Below are 13,724 nucleotides of genomic sequence, written 5' to 3' on the forward strand. Positions count from 1 at the left end.
AGGTAAAAATCTCCTTCCTACTCACTACTCCCCTCTTTATATTACTCACAGTGCTCACTAGTATTTGTTTATACATCCAAAGATCATCCTAGCCCTTCTTGCTACAGCACTGCACTGGAAGCTCGTGTTCAGTTGCTTGTCACTGTAATCCCTAAAAGTTTTTTTGAATCGCTGTTTTCCAGGATATAGTCCCCCATTCCGTAAATATTGCCTGCTTTCCTCCTTCCTAGATGTATGTAAAACACATAATTGTATTAAAACACATTTTGTTTGAATGGGACCAGTTTACCAAGTAATCTAGATTGCTATGTCAAACTCTGGTATGAGAGACATCTCTGGTGGGTATGCGGGAGAAATTATGTAATCAGGGGTTTATTTATTAATTTATTTATTGCATTTTCCTAATAGGCTAATCAGACGAAGCTTTAAAACTTTGTGGGAATTTGTTATATAAAGTAGAGTAGCTAATTTGCTTAAAGATGTACCAATGAGAATACTGATACACTGAAACATTGATGTACAGAGCCCTCACCTCCAATCATTGTAAAGCACGGGTTCAGTTGCCCAGCAACTGGATATGGGTGGAAGACTAAAGACAGGTAGTGTTAAGAAGAACACACAAAGTATCAGTGATGAGAACGGTAGAGGTACTCAGGCAACTGGTAGATCTGGAACGGGGTATGTAATAAAAAAGTTTGAGAACCTCTGCTCTATAAGACTTCCATGTCTTCTTTATTACTGCTCTGCCAATCTTTATCATCCACCAATTTTAACAGTGATTTATTTACTTTGATATCATTGATAAAAATGTTGAATAGTATTGGGCCTAGTATCAATACCAATGGGACCCTGCTAGGAACACCGCCATTTGATTTCCCATTGAGGACTGTTTTTTAAATCTGTCAGCTAGGTCTTTATCCATTTAATGTGTGCTTTATTAATAGTACTGTACAATAATTTTGATCAGAATGTCATGCGTCACTGTCAGATACTTTATTAACTTCTATATTACACCTGTGCAGTTACTTTATCAGATAAACTTGTAATCTTCTCAAAGTTTGACAAGCCCTATTTTCTATAAAATAATGTTGACTTACATTATTTATATTATTATCATTAATTCTTTTTCACTTTTCCATTATTTTCCCCAGCACTGATGGTCCAGCTAACTGGCCTGTAGTTAACCGAGTCATCCTGCTTGCCCTTTTTGAATACTGACACATTAGCATTCTTCCAGTCTTCGGGAATTGCCCCACTATTCACAGATTTATTTAAAATGAACATCATGGGCCAGACAGACATCTCCTCAGCCAACTCTATTAGGACTCTTAGGTGTAAGCTATCTAGGCCTGTTGATTTAAAAATGGATCACTACCAAACACTGCTATCAATTATTCCATTAGCTCAAATTGGGAGTCTGAGCTATGGACCTGAAGCGTCTAATCCTGCTGATGACTTAAGAGGGTCAATACAATTCCACGGGAGGGGAAAAAAATAGGAAATTACATAAACTACATTTAAAAGGACTCCAAGATTGCCAAGTTATGAGTTAAGAAGTTAGGAAATGCCAGCATTAAACCCATGCAGTGTTATACATATGCTTTATGATACAGTCTTTAGTTACATGATCACATACCTCTTTTTCAGGATCTCTCTTTCACTGCATAGCATCAGAGTTGTGTAGTGAATGATGTCTGATGGATCCTTGCCTCATTTGTTGCAAAAATTAGGAAATGTGTAGTTACTGAGACAATAAACTGCAGGAAGAGTATGGTCTTGTAATTACGGCAGTTGAAGGCTACCCAAGAGAATTGGATTCGATCTCTGACTCTGCCACGGAGTTCCTGTGTGATGTAAGTCACTTAAACCAAAATGGTCACAGTTTGGCTACTAATCGTGTTCTTCACTTTCTGGGTGCCTAGCATGAAACACGTGGAGCTGGATTTGCAGAATTCCTGAGCATACGCCAACAATGAGGAGTCCTTGTGGCACCCACTGCCTGCATTCTCCACCAAAACTGTGACAGATTTCTGTTACCAATCTGCCTGAGGCGTTAGGTGATCAGGCTGAGGCCACAGGATCGTTAGGGGAGGAGATGACGGAGCACACCAAGTGACTGAATTTAAAGCTTTATTAATAAAATAAAGTAAAATAACAGCAGAGATTGTTTCTCTGCTGGGGGTTTCCCACGTCATTCACAGGAAGAAAGCGTTAGTGCTCCAAGCCCTAACCCACTTTCATACTCTCACACGCACTACCCGGAGCTGGCCAAGCCTGGGTGTAATGTACAAAGAAGGGGACAGGTGGGGGGAGTTTTGTTCTGTGCACAGGTCGTCCGGGGTCCGCTGTTGATCTCCAATTTGCTTCAGCTTTTAGGAGGGTTTTAAGTCCTGGGGTGTTTGGGGGGCATTTTGTTTAGGGACCTCTGTCCCCCGTGCTCTTTGTACCAGTCCAAGCCGACTTTTTGTGAGCTCCTCAGCTTTCCTAAAACACACCGGCTTCAGGGACACAAAACTCTGTTTTTCCCCTTGGCCTTCACCGTTTTGCAATCCCCTTCCCAGCTAACCCCCCTTTTCCCAAAGTTGGCTGGGGTTGGGTGAAAAGCAAATGTGGCTGCATGTTTTTTGGCTGCATAAAGTCTGTTTAAGCGCTGTAACCTTAAACTAAAGCCGGCGTCTTATCTTCAGGCTAAGTTAACAGCTAAGGTGTTAAGTTAACCCATTTTTTTTCTCCCTTTCTCCCCCTTCGGCCTCGCAACCTGCAAAAAAATCTTCTACGCCACACTCATACCTTTAACCCTTCCCAAACTGCCTTGCTATGCTTGCAACAGTGTTAGCAACATATAATGCTAATTTGCCTCCCCAGAAAACCCCCTAAGGGAGGCCACTGGGTTGTAACTAAGGGAGGGGGCCACTGGGTTGTAACACTAGAACCCATTTCATCAGATGCACCGTCATTACCACTACAAAAGTGATTTTTCCTTCCTTGGTATTCTACTGTTAATTGAATTGTCTTGTTAGACTGACCCCCCTCCCCCCACTTGGTAAGGCAACTCCCATCTTTTCATGTACTATGTGTGTATATATACCTGCTACTGCATTTTCCACTCCATGCATCTGATGAAGTAGGTTCTAGCCCTTGAAAGCTTATGCCCAAATAAATTTGTTAGTCTCTAAGGTGCCACAAGGACGCCTCGTTTTTGCTGATACAGACTAACACGGCAATCACTCTGAAACCTGAGCATACGCAATGGCAACTGAAGTTAGTTGGAGTCATGCTTTGAACATTTAAAGTGGTATAAAAATGCTAGGTAGTCTGGAAAATTGTACCCTAGGTGTATCAAGTTAGAAACCCAAAATTACTGGATATGTTGATAATTATAGCCTTAATCTCTCTGTGTCTCTGTTCCCCCGTCTGGAAAACAAGGATACCTTCCTACCTCACATTGGTGGTGCGAAGATCCATTAACTTTTTTAAACACTTGGATATTGTGATGAGAGCATCAGAGAAAAGTCTGTGAGGAAACTAATAACTTTATTCAGTGCAAGGCAAGTAAACGTAATAAAGATTGGGAGGGAGCTTAAAGTTAATAGTAAAACACATTTGCATAGGTTAGCTATTGCATAACCTGATGGTTCCAAATCATTTAAAATAGTGTTATTAAAATAAAAACAACCCCCACTGGTTCTGTAACTTGCCACTGTCTGTTGATATCCTTAAAGCATGCACTATTCTTCTCTTGGTCTCCATTACACTTATCCACTATCTCATCGCTTTATTCGTTGTCCCATTCCATCAATCTAATCTTTCCTCTGTGCATACTGTCCACTCATTTTGGGGCTACCAGGTCCCTCACAACTTCCCCCCAGTAAAAATGGATATTCCCATTTCTTATTTTTCACCTGATTGTTTTCTGTCCTTTCTTTCTGTCTTTTCTGTCCTTTCTTTCTTTCTGTCCTGTTTTTTTTTTCTTCCCTTCGTGTTTTTTCCAAATTGCTCGGTTGCTTCTCCATCTCCCTCAACTCTAATATCTGGCGTCAGGTCTTTGGATCTCCTGTATTTAAAAGAAGATTTGACCTTTTCTCTCCCCTTTGTTTGCAAGCATACCTGGAATCCTTTTCAGTGTTTCAGAAAAAGCACTGGACCATAGGAATTCACACACACCTCTTCCTACTCACCTCCACCAACAGTCTTTCCTACCTTCCTTCCATCTATTTCCCGTTTAATTTTTTTTGTTCTTCCCCATTTTACTGTTTGCTTTTTCTTTTGTTCTTTACCACCTCTCCCTTCGCCCCAGATTTTCTTTTCTCTTTTTTGCCTTTTTGCTGTTTTTTCTTGATCATATTTTAATACTTCGTTTTTTAGTCTGAAGTCAACAATAGTAGCATTTTACATAAAAAACATTCTAAAGAAGGATCACAGTATCCTCCCTCAATTTCTGTTTTGTCAACTCCTGGGGCTATATTTGAAAGCAAGGAGTTGCCTCCTGCTTATTGTTTTGTTATGTAAAATAGATATTTTTCTTAGGCTGCATTATAAATTATCTCGTTTGGTGGACAAGCAAGTATTGAAACACCTGATATGGTTAAACAAGTCTGCCAAGGCACCGCCAAAAGCAATTAAGGAAACCCAGGAAAGAAAGAACATGCTTTATTTAAGTAGAGACGTTGCCCATAAGTGCATGCTTTACTCTGTACTCTGGAGTATTATTGACCCACTTTAGGAAATGCTTAACTGACAAATCCTTATGTGCTGTGATGGAGGTCTGCAATATGATTGTCTGAATACATTTATTGTTGTACTACTGAAAGCTGCTTTCCTGGTCTGTTTTGCTGCTGTCACCAGTCCTAGACAAGCAAAGAAGAATCACATGAGGTTTTTGATGATGTGTTTGTTCTCATTTCGCATCTATCGTTATGAAAAAGCATTCTGAGAGGGATAATGGGTTTCATGCAGAGATATAGAAAACTGGAGATGATGTCGCAGTATACTAACAATGTCAAATTTGAGAGCAACTGTGAAGCTACTGTATATACATGGAACTCTAATGAAATTGTATCTGGATTTTCAGCATTGTAATTTGACATTAGTGTTTAATGCTGCATATTGATTGATGATACAACTTCCATGGGCAATTTGTTCATTTTTGAGCAGTGACTGTTAACTTATCCATCATGCGGACTGTGGCTGCTTGTTCAGTTTTCATCCTGGGAAATTAAGAATTATCTGGCTTGTATTGACATTCTTCACCTTGATATAATTGAGTATTTTCTTCAGTGAATAGCTAATAATGATCTGCTTGGCAAGACATAAGTGCAGCAGTGATCTGCACTTGTTTAGATGTTGCAGTAGTGGAATGGTGGGGCTTTGCATGATGCATGCTTTTATTATTTTTTGTTCTGTTCTAGTTTCTTGTGTGTACCTGTAACTTGCTGCATGATTGCGTGTGCACCAGTTAAAAAGCAATACTTGGTTTTTGCCTTTCTCCTTTTAGCCAAGTTTCCTTGCCCTAATTTTATTTTTTCCCTGCAATAGTTACTAAAACATAATTCTGTCAAGATAATTATGTCAGCGCCATCTGTAAATGTACACACTTCCGTGATTCATATTTTTAGTTGTGTTCAGCTTAGTCTGCTGAGCTTCCTCCTTATTGGTTGTAAATATAGATCAAATTAGATACTTGCTTTTTATGTAGCAGCTTTTCATTAGAATTATGAGTTACTAGGTCACTTGCTTGTATACCATTTTGAAGTCTGAAAAACTGTTGTAATGGAGCTATCCCGTACAGTACAAACACAACTGATTGATTTGACAGTGTACACTGCTGTAAAGGTAGCTTTTTTGCATTTCCTCCTAAATTAAAATATTTTTGTGTTTGTGGAAAAAGGAGTTTTTTCATCTTGAGCTTTTATTCTGCAGATTTAATTAAACCGGCTCTAAAACATAATGGTAACTTTAACAGAAAAGAATAAGGGAAAGTCAGAAATATGGCACTAAATCCCCTGTCAAAATGTTTTGCTTTCTATCAAAGCAAATTAAGACTTATTGAATGACTTTAATTGAATTGTGTTTATTATTCAGTGATGTTACCATCTTTAAATATATATTAGATTAAGCAACAAAACAATACTGAAATATTTAGTAACCTTGGTTGAATCTTCAAAAATATGGACGTTCAGAAGCAAAGCTGAAACTCTCCTTACACTTGTGCTTTAGTCATCTGTAAACAATTTGGATCCAATTTTTGCATAGGCATATTTTGTCTGTGTGTGTCATTGGATTCTAAAACAAAATTTGAAACCAGCTGTCCCTTTTTTAACTAAATTGCAGTAGTTCAAAGTGGATGTATGTTTTTGGCACCTTGTTTACTAGTAACATTTAAAGAGAGCTCAGTTTCGAAATCGGATCCTTACAGAATTTACCGCCAGATAAAAAGAAACAAAATGAGCCACCGTTTTCAAAATGACCCTATAATAAAATCATTTTAAAAACACTTTTTGTTAGTAATTGTCTAATGCTAGAGATGAAGATAAATTATATATAAATTAAATATTATATTTATTTTCCTGGGCAGTGAAGCTGGTCTGCAATAGAACAATGCTATGTTTAGGTTTACAACATTTTAGGTGAAATTTTAAAAGCAAAATTTCATGAAGATGCTCCTATCCTATGAGGAGCAGCGGCACAGGAGCCAGCAAACAAGGGAGTTTGAATGGAGATCTGTTTGAAGAGAAGGGGGGCAAGCCCTTGTTCCTTAGGGGCAGTGAGTGAGTTCTTATGTGTGTCTGGTTGGCTGTAAACCGAAATCAAATCAGCAAGCAAAGTCTGGTAGGGGGCAGTGCATTGTGACTGAAGGAGCCTTTGATCACATCTGAACCTTGATTATGGGATGGGGCTTCCTTAGGCCGCAGGCTTATAAAGATAGTCAACCAGCAGCACTAGCACAGAAGCCACCAAACAGAGATGAATACGAGTGGGGTGGGGGTGGAGTTGTAAGGAGTGTTTTGAGGGAGGGTGTGCATGTGTGTTTGCTTCTTCTTGACAGGAGTTTAGAAGGGGAGGCTATGACCGCTACAGAGATGCAAAGAATGGAAGAGGGAATGAAGATGACTGGATGTGGAAATCACGGGAGGTATATTATGCCGGAGAGGGTACCTGAAAGGTGCTTCATTTGTATGAAGTGCTGCCTGATAGATATGATGGAAGAGAAGATCCAATGTTTGGAGATACAGCTAGAAACAATGGTTAAGTTTTAGAAGGGGATTCGATTGAGTGATGGAGGAAAGGAAAGAGGCAGCTGAAGGAAAAACTCTAGACTTGCAGATGCATGCTGGACAGCAGTACTGTGAGGATAGACTTCTGGATGAAGAAAGTGACCCATGGAAGCATGTGGCTTTTCCTCTCCCTTGTTCCAAGATGGGAGAGCAAGGAAGAAGAGAAGAGTGGTGAGTCCCACGCGAAGGGGGAAAGAGACAGTGAGGATAGCCAGTGTTTGGAGCCCCAGGAGGACTCATAGATTGCAAGGAAGAACAGAAGAAAAGATGACTGGAGCCAGACACAGGGCCGGCTCCAGCATTTCTGCCACCCCAAGCAAAAAAAAAAAAAAAAAGCCACAATCGGCGGCGGCAGTTCAGCGGCAGGTCCTTCGCTCCTAGAGGGAGGGACCTGCCGCCCCCGAATTGCCGCAGGTGCCGCCCCGTCCCTTGGCCACCCCAAGCACCTGCTTGTTAAGCTGGTGCCGGCCCTGGCCAGACAGAACAGAAAGGGGAAGGCCAGAGAATTGCACCCATATCAGGAAGAGGCAGATCTAGATAAGTGTGGGTTCCCTACTAAGAAGAACAGACAGGCCTCTTCACCAGAGTTGATCCAGAGAACAGAAGGGTGTGTTATCTGCTGTGAGCTGAGATATGGGATGTGAACCTGAGACTGACACACATCCTAATGGGAGCAGGAAAGAATACACAGTTTGCCCTTCATGTGGGAACAAATTATAGTGCTAGATTCTTACTGGGGGGTATCAAAGAACACTATGCCAGGCCTGGAAAGATGCTTAAAGAAATGGAGGCCCAGGTGACGTTCAGTGGGATCCTACCTGTCCCTAGAGGAGGAGAATGAAGGCAAGACAAGAATGATGCTCAACAGATGGCTCAGGTAATGGGATGTGTGACCACTAGGAGGCATTCATGGACAGAGGTCTGTTTTTATGAGGTGCACCTGAGTAGTGAGGATAATAGGCTTCTGGGATGGAAGTTGGCACAACTGATTAAAAGAGCTTTAAACTAGGAATTTTGGGGAGAATGTTAGGAGATGCTTATGTAATTTTCACACCTGATTCTAATATTGAGTGGAAGGAAAATCAAGTAAAAGGATACAGCAATTGAGAAAAGAACAACAGAGGGTAGAGAGATGGAAAGATACTGCTAATGCCACTGACAGTAACAGTCAGAAAGGTGATACTGGGGGTAAAATGACTGTGAGGAATCTGGATGAAGCCAAGCCGAAACAAAATGTGTGTGCATCAGTGCAAGAAGCCTGATAACAAGAATTTTTGCTATAATCTGGGGATTTATCAGTTGGAAATGACAGGGAAGGACACAGACCTGTATGTATTGGTTGTTCACAAGATGACTATGAGCCCTCAATGTGATACAGCTGTGAAAAAGGCTAATGCAGTCCTAGGATGCATCAGGCGAGGTGTTTCCAGTAGACAAAGGGAAGTGTTAGTGCCGTTATACAAGGTACTGGTGAGACCTCGTCTGGAATACTGTGTGCAATTCTGGTCTCCCATGTTTAAGAAAGATGAATTCAAATTGGAATAGGTGCAGAGAAGAGCTACTAGAATGATCCGAAGAATGGAAAAATCTTCCTTATGAGGGGAGGCTCAAAGAGCTTGGCTTATTTAGCCTAACCAAAAGAAGGCTGAGGGGAGAGATGATTGCTTTCTAAAATACACCAGAGGGATAAATAACTTAACTCCTCTCTCTCCCTGGTAAGTACCAATGTGGGCACAAGAACAATTGAATATAAACTGTCCAACAAGTTTAGGCTTGAAATTGGACAAAGGTTTCTAGCCATCAGAGGAGGGAAGTTCTGGAATAGCTTTCCAAGGGGAGCAGTGAGGGGAGGGAACGTAACTGGTTTCAAGACCTGAGCTTGATAAATTTATGGATTGGGTGGTATGACAGGTCTGTCTACAATGGCATGTGGCTCATAGGGGAGAATGGCAGTAGCTGAAATCCACAATGGCCGGAGACAGGCCATTAGATGGGGAGAGCACTGAGTTACTACAGAGAATTATTTTCCAGGTGTCTGGCTGGTGGGTCTTACTGACATGCTCAGGGTCTAACTGATGTCCATATTTGGAGTGGGGAAGGAATTTTCCCCGGGTCAGATTAGCAGAGACCCAGGGGTTTTTTCGCCTTCCTCTGCAGCATGAGTCATGGGTCATTGTCAGGTTTAAACTAGTGTAAATGGTGAATTCTCTGTAACTTGAAGTCTTTAAACCATGATTTGAAGACTTCAGTAACTCAGTCAGAGATTAAGGGTCGATTACAGGAGTGGGTGGGTGAAGTTCTGTGGCCTGCAATGTGCAGGAGTTCAGACTAGATGATCACAATGGTCCCTTCTGACTTTAAAGTCAATGAGGTGGGGTGGGGAGGAGATCTCTCAACTGAAATAACATTTTTCTTCTCTGATTTCATACCATACAGTGGTATACAGTATATAGTTATAAGAAAACTGCAAGATGGCAGAGATTTCCACCAACGTTTCTAGAGTCTGTTCATTTTCCATCACCTCAAATTCAAGCTTCTTGCCTTCATCTCGAAGGCCCTTCTCAATGCTGTCTCTATCTACTTTAGACATTGTCTTCGACCACCTATTTGTCTGCTTCACACAACCATCTCACTGTTTACTCTCATGTCACTCCTTATGCATGGAGCATTGCCCTTGAACTAGTACTTAAGGCCACTATTATCGAACTTCAGTTTCCTTTTCAAGACCTGCAGTTACACCTATGAGAAATCAGTGAACTAATGATAGGTCAAGACAAATCACTGTAAATTCAGATGCACCCAGTCATGTAAAAGGCTAAAGAATATGTAATCATGTGAACTTGTTACTATTACCCTTTTCCTCCCTCTCTTTTGCTTCCTATTTATCATGTATCTCATCTCGTAAATAAGATTGTAATTCTTCAGTGCAGGAGTTGTATCTTCCCAGGTGTGCGGGTAGTGTACAGCACCTAGCACAAAGGGGTCTTGAATCTGAGTGAGATTTTTGGGCACTGACAACTGCCGACAAACCTTTTACTTTTTTCCCACGGACTCCTCCAGAATTACAGGGATAAATAATACCTTCACAAGAATGAAGTGGCAGTATTCAAAACTGTTCAAGGGTTGACTCTGAGGCTGCTTTCCTCTTCACAGTATGAAGCTATGTGTTAGTGCCTGTAAATAATCATAGGTTACTGTAGTTTCCTTCTGGAATATTATGTAAATTGCTTGTGTTAGGATTTAAATGTCCAAAAAACAGTTAATCTTTTTTCCAGACGACAAAATTATATTTGGCTTACCCCAGTTCGGATGTTGAACAGCAGTGTTGTTTTTCATACGTTGCTCTTACTGAATTTGTGAAGCCCGTCCAAATGTTTACAAATATTTTATATACCCAGAAATACTGAGCACTTTGGGGGAATAATGTAACATGAGTGAGCTGTAAATTTTTTTCAATCAGTGTGTAACTTGATCTTGAGTTAAACAGTGGTGTCAAACTAGAAAGTCAAAAAATTCTTTCCTTAACAGTTATCCTAGTTGCATGCTTTATCCAATGCTTCAATTGCAAAAATAGTTTGAGTCACTAAACCCATGCTACTTCCCTGGTAAGTAACTATTTGGCCAGTTTTAGAGGAAATATCATTGATTTGCTTTCATGGTTTCTTCATTATTAAAAGGCTTATTACACTTGTTTTTTAGACTGAATCTGGCTATGGATCAGAGTCAAGTTTACGGCGCCATGGCTCCATGGTGTCTCTGGTGTCTGGAGCAAGTGGATACTCTGCTACATCCACCTCATCATTCAAGGTTAGTGAGTCACATTTTATAAACATGATTTGTGAACGAAGGAGACACTCTGGAAAGGAACTTACATGTGAAGAGACCCATGACTCTAAATCCGTTTATCTTCAGCAATATAAAATGAAACATCAGTAAAGATACTTTGATTACTTATCATTTTGAAGGTAAGTGTTGCTTAGTTCAATATGTGGTAATAGAGGGATGATACAGTAAGTGTCCACCTGTCTCCATGCTCTATTGTCAGTTTTAAACAGGTATTTTTCTCCATTAGGAAGCAGTCAAACCTGTGGGAACACTTTACTTGTCTCTTCTGGCATGACACTGAACAGCAGGACTCTAATTGAAGAGGAGTGCAGTTCCCTTGATAGGAACAAATTTGGCTTAAATAAATTGGAAATAAATGAAGAAAAGAGGCATCTTACTATTATAAATGTTTACCATTTTAGCCTTGCTGGACAGTAGTTTTTGATGAGGAAATAACACATGGGAAGAGCATCACAGAAAGAAAAGGGGTAGGAGTTAATCTGTACAGAGTGGGGCTGCCAATTAATTGCAGTTAACTCAAGTAATTAACTCAAAAAAATTAACTTAATTAAAAAAATTAATGGTGATTAATCGCCGTTTTTTTAATCATGCTGTTAAACAATAACAGAATACCAATTGAAATTTATAATTTATTTTTAGATGTTTTTCTACATTTTCAAATATTTTGATTTCACAGCACAAAGTGAACAGTGCTCAGTTTATATTATTTTTATTACAAATATTTGCACTGTAAAAAAAAGAAATAGTATTTTTCAATTCACCTCTTACAAGTACTGTAGTGCAATCTCTTTTTATTGTGAAAGTGCAACTTACAAATGTAGAATTAGTTTGTTTTATTGTTGAGTGCAGTTACGTTAAAAAAATCTAAAATTTTAGAGCCCACAAGTCTACTCAGTCCTACTTCTTGTTCAGCCAATTGCTAAGACAAACAAGTTTGTTTGCATTTACAGGAGATAATGCTGCCCGCTTCTTGTTTACAATGTCATTTGAAAGTGAAAACAGGCGTTCGCTAAAACACTGTTGTAGTTGGCATTGCAAGGTATTTACGTGTCAAGTATGCTAAATGCTTTATGCCCTTTAATGCTTCCACCACTATTCCAGAGGGCATGCTTCTATGCTGTTGACGGGTTCTGCTTGATAATGATCCAAAGCAATGCGGACTGATGCACGTTCATTTTCATCATCTGAGTCAGATGCCACCAGCAGAAAGTTGATTTTCTTTTTTGGGGTTCAGTTTCTGTAGTTTCCACATCTGAGTGTTGCTCTTTTAAGACTTCTGACAGCATGCTCCACACCTCATCCCTCTCAGATTTTGGAATGCACTTCAGATTCTTAAACCTTGGGTTAAGTGCCTAGCTACTTTTAGAAATCTCATATTGATGCCTTCTTTGCATTTTATCAAATCTGCAGTGTAAGTGTTGTTAAATTGAACAACACATGTTGGGTCGTTATCAGAGACTGCCATAACGCAAAATATATAGCAGAATGCGGGTAAAACCTTGGAGCAGGAGACATACAATTCTGCCCCAAGGAATTCAGTAACAAATTTAATTAAAACATTTTTTTGTAACTAGCATCATCAGCATGGAAGTATGTCCTCTGGAATAGTGGTCTAAGCATTATGAGGCATATGAATGTTTAGCATACTTGGCACATAAACACTTCGCAATGCTGGCTACAACAGTACCATGCGAATACCTGTTCTCACTTTCAGGTGACGTTGTAAATAAGAAGTGGGCAGCATTATTGCCTGTAAATGCAAACAAACTTGCTTGTCTTAGCAATTGGCTGAACAAGAAGTAGGAACGAGTGGACTTGTGGACTCCAAAGTAGTATTGTTTTACTGAGTGCAGTTATGTAAAAAAAACCTAATTCAACATTTGTAAGTTGCACTTTCACGATAGAGATTGCACTGCAGTACTTGAATTATATGAATTGAAAAATATTTTCTTTTGTTTATCTTTTTATAGTATATTATTTTTATTATAAATATTTGCAAAGTGAGCACTGTACACTTTGTATTCTGTGTTGTAATTGAAATCAATATATTTGAAAATGTAGAAAACATCCACAAATATTTAAATAAATGGCATTCTTATTGTTTAACAGTGCGATGAAAACTGTGATTTATTGTGATTAATTTTAATTGTTTGACAGCCCTAGTATAGAGTGAAGAACTCTTATGCTGAAACTAGCGGTGTTTTTGATCAAGTATTTAATTAGGTTACGGTGGAGCTGGTACCAGCTGAGATTTCAGTGTAACAGATGACTTAAACACTTATTTTGTTAAAATCTTCTAAGTGGCAATAAACAGAACACAGATATAAACTTTGAAGATCATTTGAGTTGTTCATGATGGCTTGATGAAAAATGATTAATACAGAGAAAATAAGAATTCCAAAATAACCACTCGTTGAAACTTTTTCCTGTCTCACCTTTTTTGGAACCCTTCTGTGAGAAATCTGAAATACTCCAGACTTTGCTTCACATGTACGAATTACTCCAATATCAGATATACATGGAAAGTTTGCTGGTGTAACTAACATTTTACCTGTTTAAACATTATTAAAGCTTGCCAAGAGTAACCCATCATATTTAGCAGTG

General features: G+C 39.4%; 1 protein-coding gene across 4 annotated transcripts in view; it reads left to right on the forward strand.

Moving 5' to 3' along the window:
* The window catches only part of CERT1 (ceramide transporter 1), a 155,768-nt gene that overhangs the window by 75,387 nt on the left and 66,657 nt on the right, over positions 1 to 13,724 (forward strand). For all 4 annotated transcript variants that reach the window (XM_005288273.5, XM_005288274.5, XM_024104551.3 and 1 more), the window contains one exon: positions 10,974 to 11,081. In XM_005288273.5, coding sequence (XP_005288330.1) covers positions 10,974 to 11,081 — 108 coding nt within the window. The remainder of the gene's footprint in view (positions 1 to 10,973; positions 11,082 to 13,724) is intronic.

The sequence above is a fragment of the Chrysemys picta genome, chromosome 6 (assembly GCF_011386835.1).
Source record: "Chrysemys picta bellii isolate R12L10 chromosome 6, ASM1138683v2, whole genome shotgun sequence".
NCBI lineage: Eukaryota > Metazoa > Chordata > Testudines > Emydidae > Chrysemys > Chrysemys picta.